Below are 22,120 nucleotides of genomic sequence, written 5' to 3' on the forward strand. Positions count from 1 at the left end.
AGAATATTTCAAGAGACGATGTTGAATTAGAACACGAAACAACTTTATACATTTTATTTCTGTTAAATAAATTAAAAGTACCAAAAAAAAAAGAAGAAAAGAAATCAGAAAAGTTGAAAACAGGTGCAAGTGTTTCCTTGTATACCTTTTAAAAACGTACCTTAAATTTATGAACAGAGTGACAAAACTGAAGACGGGAAGCACAAAAAATCCACACAAATACAGTTGATTCAGTGGCAACGAACAAGATACTGATTATACTGATTGGTTTGACGTTTAGTTGTTTATGTCAATAAATAAATTGTAAAATCTCCCAAATCAAGATCAACGTACACTTTTCCTTCAGGCCTGAGCCACGTTTTAGTAAAGCTTGGCTTGATGAAGGCCAACAGAAGCATCTATTTACTAAATGGCAATAAGGCAGAAGAAACTACACAAGAATAGAGCAAGTCGAGCCCTACAGGTTTATCCTTTAAGTGCCATGATTGTCAGCAGTGTCATATTACATCATGAGCTCACATCGTCTCAGATAAAAATCTTTTGAGTTCCTGCAGCGTCAGAGATGAAAACCTCTCAGGGCTTTTCTGGCTTTGCTACATTTCTAAGAGATACTGAACAATGGAAATTAGTATCATAAATGCTGCAAATATTTTTGTTATGGAAAGCTAGGAGGAGGCTGTCTCTGGATACAACTGGTAAGAGGAAATACTCTTCATTATACACAGCATGGGAGTTCCTTATTTCAAATACCCATGACGTGTTGCAACAGTGCCAACACAAAAATGTTTCCTCTGTGGCACAAATGAGAAAAGTGCACAGAGACAGGCTACGTCCTGCAGAGTAACGAGCCATTAAAATCTTGCTGAACAGAAAATGCTGTATCACGTCAAACAAAGAGTCTAGAGTTAGTTTGAGAAACAATTTTGGAGCCTTGGCAGCAAGAACTGTAAAGCCTTAAAATGTGGCAGAAGTGAGAGAAGAGAGACATGTAAACAAATACAGATAGTAATAGTTCCACCTTCATGACAAACATGACAAAGTGTAGACACCATCACATATTTGCACCACCATATACTGACAGTCAAATACCCATGAAAGTCAAACAGGGAAAACGACCACTATTTACACCATTTAAGACATCGAGAACCACACAAGCTTTAACTCTTCGCTCTATTCCGGTCCATCAGGAAGTTAACAGACTTGTTTTGTAACTTAAGAGGAACTGGCATAACTGGATGTAAGGCTCATGGTTAGACAAAAAGACACCACAAACAGACGACAAAGTGTTTCTTTTTCTATAACAGGATGATTAAACAAACAAAACTAAATATATGATGAGATTTTTCCGATGGGACATTTCTTTTTAAACGAGGCGGAGCTTGAAAATAAACCACAGTAGAGAAAATCGGTTTGGGTGGTGCAAAGTATGTTGAACAGGAAACAAATATATATAAATAACAGTTAAAACACAATGGAAATGCTAATGAATAACTCTAGCAGATATCTTAATATTGCCCCCTCAGCTAAAATGCTGCAAAATGAACGATTGTCACGATTTATTTTAAGCTTAAACATTCTTAGTATTTTCATAATTATCCCATTTTAAACTATCTAATGCTTTGACAGATATGCTAGCATTCAGTCTGCGTCTCACTGTTCATTTTCTTTAGTGTAACCGAGTCTCTCTCTTAGCATCTATGCATACATAGTGTTTTCACGTTCATAGCACTCACTACTATTTTGGCAAGAGCGCCTACAGTAAGAAGGGTCAGCTGAGGATGAGGACGACTGTAGTCTGGAGGTCCTACAGGTTCAGCAGAGGTGCATACTCATCAGTTCAAACCTCCTCCTAGTGCTTTCAAATCCAGCGAGCGGTCGTACTATGAACAAAACTTAAGCTCTGACACTTGGTGTAATCATTGAAGTTCAAATGGAAGCCAAAAAAAAAAAAAAAAAAAAAAGGGTCTTGTGGATGTCGAACATGAGAGTTGATGAAAGAAAGGGTGCACTGGTCTCCAATAGATGACAAAATACCAAGTGAATCATGTTACACAGTGTTCAACGGGTCCACTTCCTTTGCAAAGAGGGGACACTCTGGTCTCCTGCGTTACTCCTCATCTCCTGCCATGAGGAAACCCAGAACAAAGTCGATTGCTTTCTGCCTTTCGTGTGACGTCTGCCTAGCCACCAGGTTGGGAGGCGGTCGGATAAGGAGGCTGGCAAAGAGGGTTGCTAGAAAACAACAACAGGGTAAAGAAACGATGAATAAAAGCTGACATCCAATATATAAAGAAGACTAACTTAATTTTTAATCATGTATAATACATGTTTTCTATGATCAGGGGTGTCAAAAAAACATTAACACAAATCCTGCCAGTCTGTGAGGATTTAACAGAAAAACCTCCATAAGGGTTACTGCATCAGATCAGAACAATCTGCCCCTCCTGAACTACTGCTGCAACATCCACCGTGTCTGAGCAAAATACACCAAACTGCTCAGAGCTCAGCAGTAAAGATGCTGTATTTATGACAGAGCATCATCTTATTTCCTGTGATTATGGGCGTGTGAAGACAACAATCAGGGCTGAATACAATGTAGGAATTTTTGATACTTGAGCCTTGAATTCACCAGATAACAATGTGTGAGTATAATATCAGTAGAATTAAGGATTACTCCTGATAGTACACAGAAGACTGATGTTGTCACTGCTAGTTTATCTTCTTGCAGATATCAATATCAGTTTAGGGGAGCTAATTAGTACAGAAATGAAAAAATATATATTTGAGATCATTTAGAAACAGTGTCACTGTTGTGTAGTTTATCCACCAGAAAGAACTGACACCAAACAGATACTGTACAGTCAATCAGTTCACACTACAATAGTCTTATTGTTTGGGATGCATAAAGCTCTGCTGTCAGAACTAAATAAGAGTGATATATGGAGGTAAATATTCTGTTCATAAGGCCTTTAACACAGTTCATATGTAGACGGCAAACTGTTATGTAAAGTATGAAGTATAGTGATCATCAGACAGCAGCACTGTATGTAAAGCTTACCTAAGAGAGTGGCTGTTAGGTTGTTGTTGTGGGAGTGTTTGAGCAGTTCTTTCAGGAAGGCCATTAGGTAACGGAACACATTGCGGTGAGCCCGGGGCAGCTGTGAGATCAACTGTTGATGGTCAAGATGGAGACAAAGATCAGTAATATGCATCAGTGTTTATATTACAAAGAAAAAAAAAAACACTCAAAAATGCTTCTCAGAAAAACTGAAAACTGCATTACTTGCAACACACCCTTTACTGCAGTGTAAACAGAGAGAGAACTAAACAATACATCAAGCGTGTGATCACTCCACCTGTTTGCAGAGACGGCTGTCGTGAGCACAGTCCAGGCACCGTTGGTAGAGTTCATAACACACGACTGGCTCCGGCAAGGCCTCCAAGAAGATCAGCAGGGCCTCTGCAACCGAGTGGTTGCAACCAGCTACAGGAACAGTCAGGGAACAACGAGAACATATACGGTGCAATGTGTGCCTGGATCTATTCTGCTCAGCATTTAAATTTGATTGTGATGGAATGAATGAATTTTCTGCATATCTAGTGACCTTGTCTCTGCCTGCATGTCTTCTTATTATCTGACAACATGTCATCTCTAGCTACGAAACTCTTAGCTTTAATCACTGAACCCTTCTTACTGACCTCTTAACACCACAAGCTCATACGAGAATCCATGTATTAACTCGGTAAGTATATAAGTAGATGTGCGTCTTAATGCTGCTCATGTATGTCTTATATTTTATGCTGTTTGGAGGCAGATAAGACACGACTGCAGGCATTTGTGACCTCTGAGCTGTGAAACTGGCGATGTCTTTAAAGACTGTGTAAAGTGGATTCAGACATTTTCTTCTAAACCCATTAAATAGGTCATAAATGTATTTCTAAAAAAGGTGTACAAAGCATTACAACCATTTAGATTTCAATTGTGGAGCTAGGTTTCACAAACTGTTTAAAGACTTCTGTGTTCATTTTTTTTCTGTGGTATGTCAAACTCAGAACACATATTTATTCTTACTTTACATAGACTTTAAGGATACGGATGGATTCTGGGATGCTCGTGTCCAGACAGTCGATGATGCTCTGCAGCTCCTCTTGTAAGCCCGGTGTTTGAAACAAATCCTCCTAAGAGACACGCAGAGACAAATATGGAAGATTAAAACTGGACGACATAAAAAGATGGATGTTGTGTTATAAAAATAGGTTAGAGCTGCAACTAATGATTATTTTATTTCATTATCAATTATTCTCAACATGATTTATGCAATTAATCAATTAATCACTTACTCTATTTAAAATATGAGGTTTATTAGTCTATCTGGACATAAATCTGGTGTTTTGTCTTGATCTTAAAAAGGTGCATTACACTGAACCCAGATACTGGAAAATTGTTACTTTGTGAAAAGAAGAATAAATACTATGCTCAAAGAATAAATGTTAATATGACGACCAAACCTTTCTTGTGCAGAAACAGCCTTTGAATATACTGAGCGCCATTTTTGAATCTTTAACATATTACACATATGGAGGTACTTGTTTGAAAAATATTTAAATACTTAGTTATGTTAGTATCATTCTGCTCTATGTAATTATACTTTGTATGTATTACTCCTTAGAAGAAAAACCTGCTTGTGAAAAAACATCCCTCACTTTTGTCTAATCACTTTTATGATTAACATCTTTTCATTTGCACCCTTCTCACCTGATCACAGGACTTGGTGAAGAGGTGGTTGACCAGAACCCAGACCTCCTTGGGGATCTTTAGAGGTTTGTCCTCGGTACTTGCACCATCCACCAACAGAAAGTTCACCTTGGACTTTTCCTAATGGGAAATAAGCCATGTTAGATAATTTCCTGGTATAACAAAGATAACTCCCCAGTTATTCATGAAAATTCTATGAAAATGGGAGGTAAAAATTATCTGAAATGATGACATTATTCCTATATTATTCATACTGCTGTGTCAAAGTATAACAGAGACAACTAGAATGACTGCACATGACACATCTGATCAATTAGTGATGGAGTGGGGGCAGCAGTGAGGTCCAGATTATCTCTGGGGTCTGGAGACATGAAGGAGAGCCATTTTACTAAGAGCAGGATATCACATTCTTTTTGTATCTGCAAATGGATCCCCGAGACTCACAAGAGACGTCCGAAAATAACTGCAGCTGCGGGGCTGCACATAGAAGCAGGGGAAACTGGAGCGGGCCTTTTAATGGGGGGCCAACATGCAGAGTTAATGTGATATTGTGTAAAATGTTTTAACGGACACCCAAAGCGTCTGATGTGATCCAGAAGGATATTTACAGTGTTTTTTTTATCTTCCATTGGGGATTCAAGACCAAGAAAGCCTCTAACATAATATGTACTGAATTGCTAAAGTGCAAAAAAGTCTAATTTATATTCTAAGTGGCTCTACGTTTACTGATGCAACTTCTCTGATTCACTGATCAGTAACAGGCTATGAAATGGAAGAAAGAGCTTGTCATTAGGCTTAATATGAGTGTTTGAGCTCAGCTAAACAGACCCTAATACTTCTTCTCATTAGCTTTAATCATGTGTATGAAGGAACAGAGCAGTGAGGGTGACCTGCTGTGAAATGAGATTTAATGCGTGTGTGTGTTGCTACATTTCACTGGACTGCTTGTACCCTGCTCTCAATGGGCCGTGGGAGATTTAATGGGTGACTGATTCATGCACACAGATTATAACAAAGCTGGCATGGTCTGGTCTGTGATTGCCCGTGGGCTGGGCTTACTGATCACTGCCCTTGTCAGCTTTCTAAAATGTGGAGCGGCTGTGTTCTGATTCACTTTTTAGATTAGCTGGTGGTGTTTTAGCAAATGACAGTGTAAGCAGCAGTGAAGTGTTGGTTGAACAAGTGAATTAAGGCTCCAACTAACGATTATTTTCATTATTAGTTCTACTGCTCCTTACATTCCTGTTTGGTTGACAAAATGACAGAATACCTACAAAAATGAGCATCATAAAAGCTAAAGTGATGTTTACAATCACATGTGACAAAGAAATGATGGAGATCTCTTGAGCTAAAACTAGGGAATGTTTGGCATTTGTGCCTTAAAAATGACTAAATAATTAAACAATTAATTGATTATCAAAAGAGTTGCCAATTACTTTTGTGTCAAACAACAAAATTGATTCAATTCAATTTAAAAATGTTTCTTAGAAGTACAGCTGCAAGTGAATTTTCATGATCAATTAATTTCAGGATTCTTTTTTCAATTGATCAATTAACTGTTTAGTGGAAAATGCTGTTAGTTTGAAAAAGCCCATATTCAATTCATTGACTATTTGGTTCAACTATAAAGTTTACAGCATTATGTCTATAAAGTTTATATCCACATAAAAAAGAAAAAAGCAGAAACCCCTTAAAATGTAATTTATGTGCTGTACTGCTTGATTATCAAAATGCTGATTCATTTGACTGGACTGATGCTCATATCAGCTCTATTTGAAAGTTAGCGGTCTGACCTTTTTTACACATAAAAAAGTTACACATTAACAGTCTAGGTCAGAGCTTTGGTTGATACGACTGTTACTAATAATACTCGGCCCAGTTTCAGACATGAACAATTGAGGAAGGTCAATAAAATTTTATGAGAGAGATAATGACACACGGCTCGTAACTACAGCAGTACAGACGTTGTTTTTGCCTGATAGCCGTTTATCATCAGTGTTAATATTTTACCTTTTCCATGTAGGTGTCCTCTCCCTGAGCAAGAAGTCAGCCCACAACCACAGTGAAGAGTTGGAAACGAATGATCAAGGCAAGGAGAGGCAATGAAGAGAAAGAAAGGAAAGAAAAGAAGAAGATAGTACTATGCATAATCACAGAAACAGAAAAGATTGATTATTAAGTGGTCTTAAATCATTTCATCCACATACATAAAGCCAGCAGGAAAAGTAGAACAGTAGAAATAAAGGGAGTACTGACTGATAGTGACAATACTTCAGCAATATGGAAACAGACAGAGGTGTAAACATTAAGATTATTTATATACAACAGACTAAAGTGAGTTAACTTGAGTCAGTTCTCCCTCTTCTTAAGGAGCTCCCTTCCTATATTTTTGCCTCTTTCTCGTTCCCTTGGCCTCTCTCTCAAGCCAGAAATACACATGTTGAGACATTCTTATGCTCTCCAAAAATAGTCTCTCTCTCTCTCTCTCTCTCTCTCTCTGACCAACTTTACCCAGAGGGGGTGAACAAGCCCTCACGTGTCCCCACTTCAGGTGAAGAGCTACAGAGAGAGGACTGGTTATTGGATTACAATCTGAGCAAGACTGGTCCATGTAGAGGAAGGTTTGAGGAAAATTTGTTCACTTTGTTCTTTGTTCACTAATCCTATCGTTTTCAACTAGCCTGATGGGATTTCGCTTGCATGCCACGGAAAAAAGGAAAAGCTCTGCCCTTACCAGGTCGATGAGTTTGGTGATGGGGATCTCTCTGATGGGCTTCTTCATGCGGCACAGAGTCTCCAGCGAGGTGCCAAAGCAGCTGGGCATGTAGTTGCCAGAGATGGTAATGAAGTAGTCTTTGCCACGGTCCAGATGGAGCACCAGAATGTCCTCTATGGAGTCCTCTCCGGAGTTCAGCAGCGTGACAGAGTCTTTACTGACGTACACCTCCAGATAGATCTCCAGCGTCTCATCTGTTCAAGGAGATAAAGCAGAGGTTCACTCTTCTGATGAGAACATTAGCTGCATTTACATGGAACCTGATATTCTACTGATAATCAGAATAAAAACGCCTCATGTAACCACCTCAAATCAGAAGAGACAGCACCGATCAGAAGGACTTTTCAATCAGGTTTAGAGGGGTGGTGTAAATCTGTGATCATTTGTTCAATAAGAAAATATTAGTAATTACCATGTAAATACTTAATCCAATCGTGTCTCTCTGGTTGACGTAAATATATTCTTTTTGTGCACGTTTGTCTCATTAGGTGACGTGATGGTGGAGAGTGAGTTTGTGTGTGAGGATGAAGTTAGTGGATGTGAACACAGCAGCGCAGTGTGTGTAAAGTTTAGGATATTTGTCAGTGAATGCATACTCCTCAAGACCCAAATCAAGTTCTCATGTCCTCCTTCCCACCTGATGATTAAAGTGAAGGGGGTTAGCCACAACGGGTTAGCCCCACCCGACCAGTTCACTTAAGGTGGATTGATTTAAGGTGGATTAGCTATTCTCATTGTAGTGACAATCTGAGCCTCTCCTACACAGAGAGTGTAGAAATGCCTGGCTTCTGAGGTCTCTCCCCAGTTTTGCTCAGCCCCTCCCCAATTGTTGGCCAGTAGGACATTTTTGACATATCGTCCTGATGTATTCATCACTTTTGTGCATGTCACACAGCGGTCTGATTAAGTGTGGGCACATGTAAACACCAGAATGTATTAGATCACATCCAATGTTAACAGTTGACCTCTTAGAGGAGAGTTTATCTTGTGAGGAAACATTCAAATGTTCTGTTATCAGTTATCTGTTGTTTGGAGCAACAAGTGCCATGTTGTACAAATGAGGTATAAAAGGTTGGAAGCATGAAGGTTCACATGCTTGTTACTGTTCTCCAATGAAATAAAATATATTTTATATGATTTTTGTTAAATAAAAAACTCCTCATTTGATGTGTGAGCCACTTTGCTTATTTTGCTGTTTAACATGCAGCAGTTAAACAAAGGTGAATGCTGTGAATATTAAATTATTACTGTAGTGAACCTGGGATCTGTAGCAATACAATGTTGTCCTGAAGAAATGCAACAAAACCTGTAATCTTTGCTTTGACAGTAGTGTTTACAGTACTACATAACTACAGGTAAAAAAACCCGAGGAAACGAGCCAAAGGACAATCAAAGAAGCAAGAGGAATTATAGGGATAAAAAGGACTTACTGGGCTCTAAGAATCCATCGCTTGGCTCGGCACGCAGCCAAGGCTTACAATACTGCGAGTCGTTGAGTTTGGGGATGAAGGCAAAGTGACACGGGACCTGCCCATCGTTCGTTATTAGGAAGCGCTCCCTGTGAAGCTGCCGGAATTTCACATTCTCAAATGCAAACTGCAGGACGGAGAAAAAAAGAGGTAACATTTATCACAGAATCCACATAACTTGATCCTGAAAATAAATGGATGAAACACTGCGTTTAATGAGCATATGTGTGTGTGAGGACTTAATTCTCACCTCTCTCCTGCTCAGGGTTACAGAGGGAAGGAAATCGTTCTCCATTCTGTCCATCGCCCGAACGATCTCTTCAAACACTTTTTTGTGGCGTTGCTCATTCACGACCTTCACCTGTTACACAAACGATAAATCCCAAACCTCATACACTTCATACACATGTGGATGTACTGTATTTTATTATTATCAGTGACCTTTTTAATTACTATTTAAAACTATCATATTGTCTCAAATACATTAAATATATTGCAGAAGCTTGCAGGTCAGTGGGAGGTATTTATCTGCTTCTTACCCCTATATTGAAGAGGGAGCTGACAGGTTTGTGGTCACTGGTTTGCATCTCCATGTGACTTCGGTATTTGAGCTGCTTAACATTGTTTCCCCTCCACAGGATTCTGTCACACCAAGCCGGGACACGGCACTTCCCACTAAAGGAAACAGACACGGTTTCAGTGGTAAAGTCAGAGGTCACAGAAACAAAGAAACGCACAGGACTGCTGACGCAGTGTTAGTCTAACGATAAGACCGGAAATGAAAGCCTTACTAGCAAAATTTAATCAGGAAGGCTGAAGCTGTGGTCAAGTTAGTAACGGCTTTATGAATCCAGGAGAAAATCTGTGAATTCCAGTTCAATGTAACACAAAACAGGGATGTGTTCCTACCTTGAGTCCCATCGATCTGTTTTGGGGTCATACTTGTACGTAGGAATGAAGTTAATCTCTCCCTCCATGAAGTCAGTGAAGGCTCTTTTGGTCTGCCTCTGAATGTTCAGCTGCACAAAAACAAGTGGAAATACGTATTTAAATCCTCAGATGGGATTTATTATTATTGTGACAACAAACAGACTTAAAGAGAAAATTATAACAGACAACAGACACACCACAGCTTAAATGTAGCAATCCTTACAATCTGTGTAATAGTCGTATTTGCAAAACAACTTCCCTTATATTACCATACTTTTTTACTTACTACATACTTTTTAAAAAAAGAAATACATTCTCATTCAGCGGCGCTTTGCTTAACTGTCACAGTTATGCAACTCTCCCATGAGAACTTGTGTAACACAACCACAACTTACGCATACAAACACGTACATTTCACGAAAAGCTACTGATCAGCAACGAGGGCCTCGAGTTAGATCTTAACGGCATTATTAAAGGGCTAAATGTTATCTGAAATGGCTCCATACATGGACATTTATACAAGCAGGATTTTTAAACTGCTTCAGGATCAAAAGGAAAGCTAATTATAGTAATACATGGTACGATAGAGGGTTTTGTTTTGTTTGTTTATTTAAATGTCTTTTTCAGCTGCTGGCTATTAGCACACAGCCAAAAGAGTAAACACTGAGGGCCCCATTTTAACGATCTATAGCGCATGGCGTGAAGCGCCTGCCGCAAGTTCCTTTGGGGCGTGTCCAAATCCACTTTTGCTATTTTAATGGGTGAAAAATGGTCACTGCGCCAGGCACATGGTCTAAAAGGGTTGGACTTAACTCCCCTCATTAATCATAGGCGTGTTTTGGGCGTAACACACGGTAAACCAATCAGAGTGTCATCTCCCATTCCCTTTAATATCCAGGATCGCTGTCACTTTGGCGGATTGCTATTATAACAGTGCATTTACCCAGCAATGCGTTTCAATAATATCACATGTTACTTTTGCTGAAAGGAAAGTTGGCTGATGAGCTGCTAACCTCACATTTAATTCATATAAAGGAAGAATATGGACATATAACCAACCAGCCTGATGAGTGTAGAGGTGTGCAGCAGCCTGGTGTCATCAGCTGATTTAATAAACAGTGAGTGGCTGTGTGTAATGGCACTGCGCTCTGTGCAGCATCTCAGAGGCTACAGACTTTCATAGGTTGTTAGGACTGTCCGCTCTCCATTTTTTTTACAATGAATTAAATCTGATAAATATTATGACTAACTAATATGACATGTATTTTTAATATGTTGATGTACATCATAATACAAATTCACATTATGGTCCTTTTATTTGTAATGTTTTGCATGTTTGTGTGCTGCTGCGCATCCATGTGCGTAACAAGCACATTGTCTGTGCACAGTGCACCCACTTATCTAGAAGCATATTGGACTCTTGATGATGCGCCCCTTAAATAAACAGTGAAATATGCGCCAGTGACTTTAGACCTGTTTCTTTTTTTGGTCAGTAGCACAATCATTTTCCTATGCCTCAAAATAGCAACGCGCCACCAATGCGCCTGACCACTAACTAACTAACAAAGACACATGCGCCATCCGCTGTGCGCCGACCGCAAGATGGGGCCCTGAGTCTCTCACCTGATCAACCTCCTGAAGCTTCCTCAGCTCATTCTGAGTAATGAGCTGTTTGACCTCAGCAGCATCGTACAAGAACAGACGATAGTTTAAATCTCCAAGCCAGATTACCACACTGAAACGCAAAAAAAGGGAAACAGAGATAGCTTCAAGTAACAGAATTAGAACTATAGTGTTGTGGTGAATATGATAATAGAGATCATGAGAATCTTTGTTAGCAAAGCAAAAAATAAAGTCTTCGATTGCTTAAAACAATTTAGTAAAAAAACACTGACTTAAAGCAAAGTTTACATATTTTAGCTTTTTATATGACATATATTTCCTGTAGAATTAATTAATTATTATTGCTGAATTCTACAAATTTAAAAATAAGAAAACCTAATCAATCACAAAAAATATTGAAAATGATTCAGTTGGTACAAACAACTTGCACGTGAATACAGAGTCATATTCTCACTCTGAATGTCGAACTCACTCATGCTTGACGATGCTGAGGGGGGGGTGTTCCAGTAAGTGGAAGGTCATGCGAGCACAGATGTCTTTATAGTCCTGGTTACGGCGCTCAAAGTCCTCCACGTGTGCCGCTAGATGTGAGTTGACGATGCAGAAGCTAGTGTTGTGGAAAACAAACCTCACTGCAACACCTCCTTTGTTCCCCTGGAAAAAAATTAAACAGGGCCTTTTTTTCATGCAGGAATAATGTTGATGTAAACTGTAGATGATGCATTTAATACTTCAGAAGGATATATTACATTAAAAAAGACTGAGAGAGATGCAATGTTGTTTTTTGGTGTGCATCCAGTTGCAGATGCAGACATTTTTCACAATTTTCTAACTTGAATTCACATTTTTAACAGTCTGAGTTTACTGTGAACTAACCATTTTTCCCATGATTCCAGTCCCCACGTGCTCTGCAGCCACTTCTTTTATATGATTCTTGTGTGTCTTTTTGACAAAGACCACCAGCATCATCCCAACCAGCCGTATGGTCCGAACCTGTAAACGTAAAAGGAAGTTAGTACCTGTTCCAGCAGACAGGTGTCTAGAATAGAATATATTTATTGAGTCATCATTAGGAGGGTCTCTCTCCTACTCACTCTCTTGTACTTGGCTTTAGTGTGTAAGCTCCTCTCCGTAGCTTCTACCCAAAGCTGCTCCTTGGACGAGTCCATGTAGAAGAAAGCCTCAGTGCTCAAGTCCAATTCTTGAAAGCTGGAGAAATAAACAAGGTTTAATAATTTAGTTTTTTTCTAGGAAAGAGCAGAAAACAAATACAAGTCAAAGGTTTTCAGTACTGTATTGTAAGTACTGTATGAACAATTGACACTGACCCCAAAGCGTAAAGATCAGGAGGTTCTGGGTCACAGCAGAGCCACGACTCAAGCGAGCTGTCTGGAGACTGGCCGTTCACGTTCCACGTGCCGGTGAAAAACCTGAGCAAGCAAACAAACAAACATGTTCAAAACAAACAGGGTAAGGTCAGTGGTGGCTGGAGCCACAATCTACATTTTTGAGTAAAGCTCCTCTCACCTGAAGTTCTGGAGGTCCACATACTCGTTCTCCTTCTTACCCAGGCGGTGTTTGATGAGGTATTCTCTTTGACCCGCCTGGCTGGAGAACATGGCCTGCCTCATGGTGTTTGTGGTGGGACTCTCGCACCAAGATGGTGGCCTGTCCACACGATCAAAACCTGATCTGAAACTACTGGAATACAGAAAGCGTCGATCCAGTTCAGTATGCATCCCTCACGTTTCCAGTAAAAGTGACACACTGTGATGACAGGTTAACTTACTCTGGTTTGGAGTTGTCTTTGGCCTGTAAGGAGACAGCTCTGTCTTTAGGGACTGGTGGAGGAGGCAGAGGGTTGGTTGGTGTGTAGGAGGCTTTGCGAGGAGGTAGAGGAGGAACAGGAGGAGGTTCCCTGGAGGCAACGATCCGGTTCTGGTGGTTCTTCTTTTCCTCCACTTTCAGAGCATGATTGAAGTTGTCCTCAAAGCCAAAGTCTGAGGCAAGTGACTGAGCCGGATCTTCAGGAAAAGTCAGTTTAAAAACAGACCATTTCAGAAACAGAACTTCAGGTTTAGGCAAGTTTAGAGCTTTGTTTTCAAACTAAATATCATATATGCATGTGCGTATACATTACCTGTATTAGTGCGATTTGTTGGAGTGCTGTTGTTGAGGTTGGTAGGCAGTGCACTGGTAGATTTGGGTGGGTTGACTCCAGAGCCCATAGAGTTAGCAGTCTTGTTTCCTCTTTGAGGCGGGATGGGGACTGGACCCCTCTGTGCTATTGGTGCTAGGGGCTCCATCGCTTTGGGTGTCGTGAGTTTTGATTGAACTGAGGAAGTGAAACAGAACTAACATGAAGACTTACACAACAATCAATCTTACTCAACATGCGTGACATTTTACACATGCAATAGGAACATCTCTCTGGGAATTATCTTGAGCTTTGAGAAGAAACAAAACCTCTCACAGAAGTGAAACGTCTTGCTCATGAAAAACAAATAAATCCATCAACACTAATAAATTATGAAACCTTTAATTCAGTAAATTTTCTTCCTGCTTTAACCAACATTTATCAATGTAAATATGAAAACAAACAAATGAGCCAACACCCAGACAAGCAGTGATGTCATCACAGGAAGTAGTAGATCACGTAATACCAGCCGCCAGACGGTGTGTTGGCAACTACTGAAGAGGAAACATTTCTACTACTACTTCTACTAAGATGTTAGTCATCAAATAAAAATTGAAAGAAAGTGATAGCAGCAAAGTGAAACTGGATGATCATGTTCTTTTATAGAAATAATAACTTGCCGCTCCACATTCAAAAACGTTTTTTAAGATATTCCTCCAAGCTGTCAGTGAGGTGATAACCCAAGAATGGATTTAATACCACAGTTTACACAGACTTCAAATACCTAACTGGGCCAAATCACAATCTGTATTCTTTATCCATTTACTATATAAATATAATAATAATCACAGCAACCTTTGTAGCATACCACAGTATAATACCCGCCACATGTGTCCACCTGAGCTCTGGCTTCATATATTTGACATATTTCTCATTCTGTTTTGTGGACCTTGATGACTCTTGATGATATCTGTCATTCATAACTGCATAAGCACCTTCACTTTTAGTTGCTGAAATACTCATTACCTATCAACACAGCTACAGCATAACCATTTCAACACCTGCCTTTAATTTGAGGTGGTTCTTATTTTAAAGCAGTACTAAATTATCCAACCCTGTGTTACATCAAATGCAAAACGGTTGGCTTTGTGATTATCTAACAGTTTGGCTGCAACAAGTGTGTGCAGCTAAAGTATACAAAAGGAAAAGAAGCACAGATAAAGACATGCTGGCTGCAGCACAGCTCCATTGTAAAGTCATGTGTTTGGATTAGGTCACTCAAGTTCCTCGGGGTTGCCTTTTAACACAATCTGCCCACTGTTCTCAGCCAAAACATAAGTTCACAAATGCCTACAGTTGGAAGGAACCAGATGGTTGTACACAGGTATGAATATATATAGATTCTGATTTCAAGTCTGAACACAGCGAGATAAAGACCAAACAAAATGAAAACCAGTCACACTACTCTCTTCCGGTATACAATATATCAGCTATATGGGTAGTTTTAAATGCAAATGACTCATCATATATTCCAGCCTGCTTCAACAGAACATTTTCCTATGCTACTGCTTTCAACAGTGCTGCTTTAAAACTGCTTTGGATACAGAAATAGATAAAACATGCTCAACAAAGGAGATGGTAGATCATTCACAAAGAAATAAATATATTTATAACTCTTACCCAACGTATTTACAATCTGTTTTCCTCTAATGACTTTGAAACTTTGCTGTCATTGCGAGTTAATCAGTGAAATAGTGTCAGTTACATGCCTAAAATTTGAAAGTGAAAGTTTAATGACACTGGTTGCATTCACACTGGTGGGCATGACACAAAAAGGTGGATCTGATTTTAAAACATGGCAGCTAAATGAATCCTTCCACAAGTGTGTGGGAGGCCACAACACACAGGAAACCAGCGAGCGGTGTAATCCACCCTTGCTAAATAAATGTTAGATGAGTGATTAAATAATTTATGAACCAGCAGCTCTAGACTGCTGACAGACAGTAGAGTCTTACCTTGCTCCTGAGCGCTCTTCACCTGGACAAAGAAAGTCTGAGTCCGTTCATCGTCCTGGAGTTCTAACAGCAGGTCTGGAGTTTTTTCTCCTTTGATTCGTATCCTGACACCGGCTACAGCGGACACACACACACACACACACACACACACACACACACACAAAGACACAAAGACACATGCAGAAACGTTGGACACATTTATACTTTGCAAGCACATCAGAAATGCAGACTGTCTAGGAAACAAAGCATAGTGATTTAACTGTGAACCAATTCAGCATTCTTTCAGAGAGCCCTGGCAACTCATGACCAGTGTCTGCTACTAAATAAAGACGTAAATGCTTGGCCGAAGGCATGCTCTAAAAATGTAGTTTGCTTGGATAGGGGCGTGCTGCAGTAAATGCCTTGGTTCATCTTGCTTTAGTTCCCACAGTATAGGTCAGGCTTGCTTTAAAAAGAGTTTTTCCTGTATCAGCGGCATCTGAAAACAAAACTGAAAGATGAATTCATTCAAAGAGGTAAAAGAAAAACAGCTTACTATGAGCAGCGAAGTCAATGAGCAAAGCTTCTTCAGCCTCTGCAATGAAAGAGAAAAAGAGCGCTTCATTGGAGCCGGTGCAGTTCAAAGGTCTGCTGGGGGAGTAAACCAGTGCTGTTTCAACAGGCAGCAATGGCCGTATGTTGATTTTTAAATTTTTGTCTTCAAAGTTCAAAGAAAACACGCCCTGGTCTCCCACGGCACCCCTGAGTAAACATTAACTATTACTGAGACTACTTTTCCTGAAGGTTAAAGAATGTGAGGGCTCACATTGAGAAGCTGTGGTGGTGTCTCAACTTCACAAAAAACTAACCTGAAGAATCACAAACATAACTCATTTACTACAGTATTAGCCTAGCATACCAGAAACCACAACAACATTCACATTGAGGACTAAAAAAAGGTCACATACCTCTTACAAGCTCAAATTTACCATTGATGGGTATGGACAGCTGAGCCACTGGACGAGACACAACAGCATCAGGAGTCGCCAAGACGCCCAATCTGAATGAGAACAACACAGACTCCCACTTAACATCAGCTCTGTGACGCTTTAATATGATCAAACAATTATCTATGACACAAAAGCTTCAGCCACTTCTCTTACTCATAACAGTCATTCTTCATTTCAAACAGTGTTTCATGAACAGCATTCATCTTGAAATGATGAGAATAACTGAACATTGAGATGCAGTGTGGGTAAACATGCTATTAGGATTACATTTATTTGGTGATTAAATTGTGAACTTAAAAATCTCAAATGTACATGCACATGCACTAATCTGCTGCTTTAGTTCAAGCAAACTATTTCACAAAATTCTGAATAAAAGCTTCAGTGTAGTTCACTGTAACAATCTTGTGCAAAAACAAAGGAGCTAAGCTTCGGGTCATTAAACAGTCAATATAAGCAGTTTCAAGTCTGATGTGGGTTTGTGAAGGTGGGGTCGTAGTGCACTTTCTAACAAAGGCTGAGTAACAGCAAGGGTCAGTGCAGCACGCTGGACACTGCCCACGTTTCCTTTCCACTTCACAATAAGTCTGATTACTGTTGACGAGAGGAAAATGATTCAGTGCTGCTGGACGAAATGTGTCAGAGACTCACAGTTTCCCAGAATCAGAAAAGGACCCCTCTGATGTTGTAAGCAACATGACAATCGACCACGGAGAACCGGTGGACCAAATAATAGCAACACATCACAATGTAACAGCCTTAAATTAAATATCGGAATGGTGAACCTCACAATGTGTGGTTTTAGTTGAGACTGTCAGGGCGTGGTTTGAATTTTTTTATTTATTTTTAAAGCTTTCTGGTTTCTCATGTCACCTCTCGACGTCTGCAAGTTGCCTCATGTTGCCTTCAAAAATAACTAAGGAGTAGTCATTTTGACACTTCTGCTATAGCTGCTAATTGTTATTCAACTTACAGGAACACCCTCTACATGCTGCCTTTAAAACTGTTATTTACAAAGAGACACTGCATCAATTGTTGGTGCATCAACTACAAAAATTGCAAAAGTATGTCAAAGACAAGAGGAAAAGTCTCAGAACCACAACACACAACACTACATGCAACCGCACTGGCAGAGACAGCGGGCGGTCAGAAGAGTGTACTGTGTAGAAACACTGACACACATGAGAGATAATTTACAGGATCTTTGCTCAACAACTCAACAAAAACCAAACACAGTCAGGCTCCCTTGGGTATCTACTGCAGAGATGTTGTACAACTCAATCAAGACCAGCGCCAAACACTCACAGCAGCGCAGGTGTATGCTGCAGTATCTGTACATCAAAAACTAATGCCAGACTCAGACTGTAGGTGTTAAAAACGCTTAACCGATTTTGAAATCTGGTTACGTCACGCACATAAAGAGAAACTTCACAGAAACTTCTCTCTAATCTGAAACATGCACACACTGAGATTTAAAAACAATGGTGCATCACACACTAACAGGATATTAAGATTATTGTGCCAGAGGGAGAAATGCGCCAACTCACGTGATGTGGTGGGGAAGCAGATGTAAACAAAATGCTTTGCAGTGAGAAAAAAAAACACAAAAGCAGAACACTAAATGCGTCTGGATGTAATAATGATTAAAGAGACGCAGTAAACACGGGATGTCGGAGGTGAAATCTTAGCTGTCAACGGTTAGATAATGTTAGCTCCTTACCATTGCCTGGCAACACCGTCAAATCTCTCTCATTGGCTACTGTGGTCCAGCTCAGAAAGTAGTGACATAATCATCCACATTTTAAAATCCTAAATATAAAACATTTAGAAATTACAGCGACGCTGACAGGGTCCCAAACCTTCTCCTGTGATTGTCAGAGAGGGTGACTCAGGGATAAATAGGCTCAAAAACTCCTGTAGTCTGAGCTTGACTTCAAATCCTGACAGCACCTGGCTTTCATAACAGTTTCACCATTTTCCCCTGTTAGAACGTCCCCTGAGGTTAGTGTCTGTGGTTTTAACACAGTTAGCTGAGCATGGAGCTTGTGTTCCCATGTGAATCTCATTACAGTCCAGGACTAAGTGGAGGAATTCAGGATAATGGGCAGTGAGCTGACTGCTGGTCGGACTAATTGCTTTCTCCCTCACACTACTGGCACAACCTTCTACAAACACCAACAACATGCATGGTTTAAACACACCCACAACATGCCCTTTCGCTGATCACACACTGGAGCTGCCAAGACGACATCAGGTTTGGCACATGTGACTCTCAGATGAATCTCAACCAAGAGTAAATCTGATTGGACAGCAGGGCCATGTAGTGTTTAGGGAACCTATCCCATCAGCTGGTGGACAGAGTTAAATTCTCCATGAATGGTGGAGTCAGTCCTGCTGACGTAACACCAAACTGAATCACTACAGCTTCACACATCTGCAGCTGACCTTCAGGCCTCTGGGGAGCGAGTCCAACAGTCGCTGATATCTGCAGAGGCCCAGTTATTTTAATTGGGCCATATGACATCAGTTTTATTTGCTGATTTCTGTACTCATAACATGTAATGAGGGATTGCTTTTATAAAACTTCTCAAAACTAATTATTTTTTTCTTTCATTGATGCTAGCACACTATATTATAAAACTATATGTGTATTCAGCCTGGTATTCAGTATGAAAGACAAAGAAACAATAATGTAATTTCGCTGAAAAAAGCTAAAGTCCAGTTCTGGCTTCTGACCTTCTGATAGTTTGATTCAGTTGCACAACTTCCTGCCAACAATATACTGCTTATCTGATGTTATTCACCATAAAATGAGGGGAAGTTAAAGCAAAGAGATAATTTTCTAAGTATAGCATACACTCGAACTGATATTGATTTTTTACATGGGCCCTTTTTGTTTTTAGGTGGCTGAAATACATTTCACTGCCAGCCCCACCCACAGTATTGCTTTGCTTCCATGTTGGTACTCCTGCCTGCTTCTCCACACTGGGGACATGCTGACCCCCATCTACTGTAGGCAATACACCAACTATTGATAGGTATGTCATATAACCCTAATTCAAAAAAGTCGAGCTATCCCTATAATCAAATAGGACAAGAAACCCAACTCTACATCCTAAATAATACATTGTATTACACAGTGTGGACCTATCGTTGTACAACATTACAGAAAGGACTGTTTTATGTACCACCTTGATATAAGATCATTTGCATGTTAAAGCCAAATATCCATCTGGCCTCAAAAGCACCTTCGCAGCTATTCAGTGCATGTCACTAAAGGACAGCAGCAAACATAAAACAGCTCCCAAATAAGGCGACCTGAACAGAAGAGTAGGCCCATCACCTCAGCAAGTATCTACCTTCAAATACAGGAACGGGAGTCAACTACTTTAAGTTCTTCCAAATAAAGCAGAAGCCAAGTGAAGACGATGCTGCAGATGATCATCTAACATCTCGCAGTGTGCACGGCTGCTTTAACACACACAAGAATAACCTGTTCCTTCCACACTACGTCTACTTAAAGCCTAACAAAAGAAGATGATGAAATATCAGTCATCATGTTCGCTGATACTTACATAAACTCTCCACTGCGCTCAATTAGTGACAGTAGTCTGGGCTCCTTCTGGCCAGACCTCAGCTCCTGACCTTTCACAGTGTGAGCAGCACAATCAAGGAATTATTGTGACTAGGGATGAGAAAGGTGCTTGGACAACACAAGCACTGAGTTGTTATTTCAATGAACCGCGGCTTCACGGTCATTTACGTCAAGGCTTGCAGTAGTATTAGTGTGGTTAGTGTGAGGAGAACTGTTAGAAGAAGCCATGCTCATTAAAAATTAGGAGGCAAACGACAGGCCATGTAGCAGTGACAGAAGAAAGCAAGCAGATTGGTGGATAAGTTGGTTAGCTTGTGAAAGACATCGTAGGTTTAAGGAAGGGTTCAACATCATTTTTAAAGTGTGTCCTAAAACAACAGGTGAACACATGAACACTGAGAGAGGTTTTCTTCGCAGTAATCATTCATCCTCTCAATGCTGGCTATTAAAAGATCCTCTTCAAATGTGCTTTCAATGGAAGAGATGGCGGTCGAAATCCAGAGTTATTTTGTGCAAAAATACATTTATAAGTTTATCTGAAGTATATATGAGGCTTCCACTGTCTGAGTTAGTCATATCAAGTAGATATCCCCCACATTTAAGGTGTTTGAGTAAATGATTCCCATTTTTGTTTCCCTGCTGAGCCGCAATGTAAGGGAGTTAAGCCCTAAAAAGACTGTAACATTTAAATATATCTACTTGATTTGACATATTTGGATGGCTAAAGCTTCATATTAGCTTAAGATTAACTTTTAACACATTTTTGCACAGACTGACGGAGGAGGACTGTGGCTTTTGTCCCCCATCACTTTCATCGTAAATTCATTATGAAGGGATCTTCTAATAGTCAATATGAACAGGAAGAATGATTACAGCAAGAAAAACCTGTTTCAATATTAATTTGGGCACCTGAATATTATTTAGGGCAGACTTGAATAATTGTCAAACAGGTCCTGTTTTTTCTGCTATATCATGCCTGATTATATTCAAATCAATAACAAGAGGCTTTAATGAGATAAGACTGTTTTTTTGTAGCTGCAAAAAAAGAAGCAGGTTAATAATCTCACATGAGTAGAAAGTAACATCTACTAAAACACTTATCATATAATGTTTTTTATGTTAGCTAAATTACTGACGTTACCTGAGAAATCATTGAGGATCACTAACAAGCTAACATTAGCAACACACACAAAAACACTTTTTTCTTTTCCTTCTTTTTTTTGTTGTTTTTTTAAAGGATATTGCCAAGCACTCCTCGCCGCCTATCCCCAAAGATGAATCCATTCTTACCGATCGACAACAGGAGAGGGGAAAAGGAGGTGAAGGAGGAGACTTTCTAGTGCTGGCTCCGTCCGGACGGAGAAAGTTAAACCTCGGCCCGGCCCGGCTCGGCTCGGCTCGGCCTTCCGGGCTGACAGCTGTCCAGTCCGACCGCTGGGTCGCTACTGCTAGTCGCTTGTTAGCTTGTTAGCCAGCTGTTGTCGCTGCTGGATGCGGGCTCACAGATATTCAACAGAGCCGACTTGTCGAAGTATCCCGGCTAATTTGTGTCATTACGCGACGAAAACAGGTGAGGAATCCGGCTTGTGTTGAGTCCCGCTCGGTGTCAGCTGGTCGGACTACATATCTGACAGTTTGTGGTAGATTTAACTCATCAGCCTGTGCTGGAGAGAGTTTGCTGGACTCCCTCTCTGGTCTCTGTAAGAGCCTCTCCCCGGCTGCTTGTTCGTTGATTCGGTTTCATGATGTTGCGCAGCTCCACCTGCCGGTCCGGAGGGTGTAACTGCAGCCCCATAACCCTCAAAGAAAAGACTGCAACATGTGGTACATTCA

At 40.2% G+C, this 22,120-nt stretch overlaps 1 protein-coding gene across 1 annotated transcript; it reads right to left on the reverse strand.

Moving 5' to 3' along the window:
• Nucleotides 1-22: 22 nt before the first annotated feature.
• On the reverse strand, nucleotides 23-21,967 carry ocrl (OCRL inositol polyphosphate-5-phosphatase). The gene is made up of 23 exons (XM_053323470.1): nucleotides 21,529-21,967; nucleotides 20,268-20,346; nucleotides 16,654-16,745; nucleotides 16,242-16,280; nucleotides 15,707-15,820; nucleotides 13,695-13,889; nucleotides 13,344-13,578; nucleotides 13,082-13,255; nucleotides 12,883-12,984; nucleotides 12,649-12,763; nucleotides 12,431-12,547; nucleotides 12,027-12,208; nucleotides 11,555-11,666; nucleotides 9,911-10,020; nucleotides 9,541-9,676; nucleotides 9,252-9,362; nucleotides 8,963-9,128; nucleotides 7,491-7,726; nucleotides 4,757-4,876; nucleotides 4,095-4,179; nucleotides 3,357-3,484; nucleotides 3,059-3,170; nucleotides 23-2,232 (listed from the first exon to the last, which is right to left on the reverse strand). The coding sequence occupies exons 1-23, from the start codon at nucleotides 21,569-21,571 to the stop codon at nucleotides 2,108-2,110; spliced, it is 2,928 nt and encodes a 975-aa protein (XP_053179445.1). The 5' UTR covers nucleotides 21,572-21,967; the 3' UTR covers nucleotides 23-2,107.
• Nucleotides 21,968-22,120: the final 153 nt, after the last annotated feature.

Source organism: Scomber japonicus, chromosome 8 (genome assembly GCF_027409825.1).
Source record: "Scomber japonicus isolate fScoJap1 chromosome 8, fScoJap1.pri, whole genome shotgun sequence".
Taxonomy (NCBI): Eukaryota; Metazoa; Chordata; class Actinopteri; order Scombriformes; family Scombridae; genus Scomber; species Scomber japonicus.

Excerpts from the sequence above, each read along its gene's own strand:
- ocrl (XM_053323470.1), bottom strand. The coding sequence starts at position 21,571 with ATGGATTCATCTTTGGGGATAGGCGGCGAGGAGTGCTTGGCAA. Across the intron at positions 12,764-12,882 it reads CCTGATCTTTACGCTTTGGG|CTTTCAAGAATTGGACTTGA; the intron begins GTCAGTGTCAAT and ends TTATTTCTCCAG. Across the intron at positions 12,209-12,430 it reads CTGGAATCATGGGAAAAATG|GGGAACAAAGGAGGTGTTGC; the intron begins GTTAGTTCACAG and ends ATTTTTTTCCAG.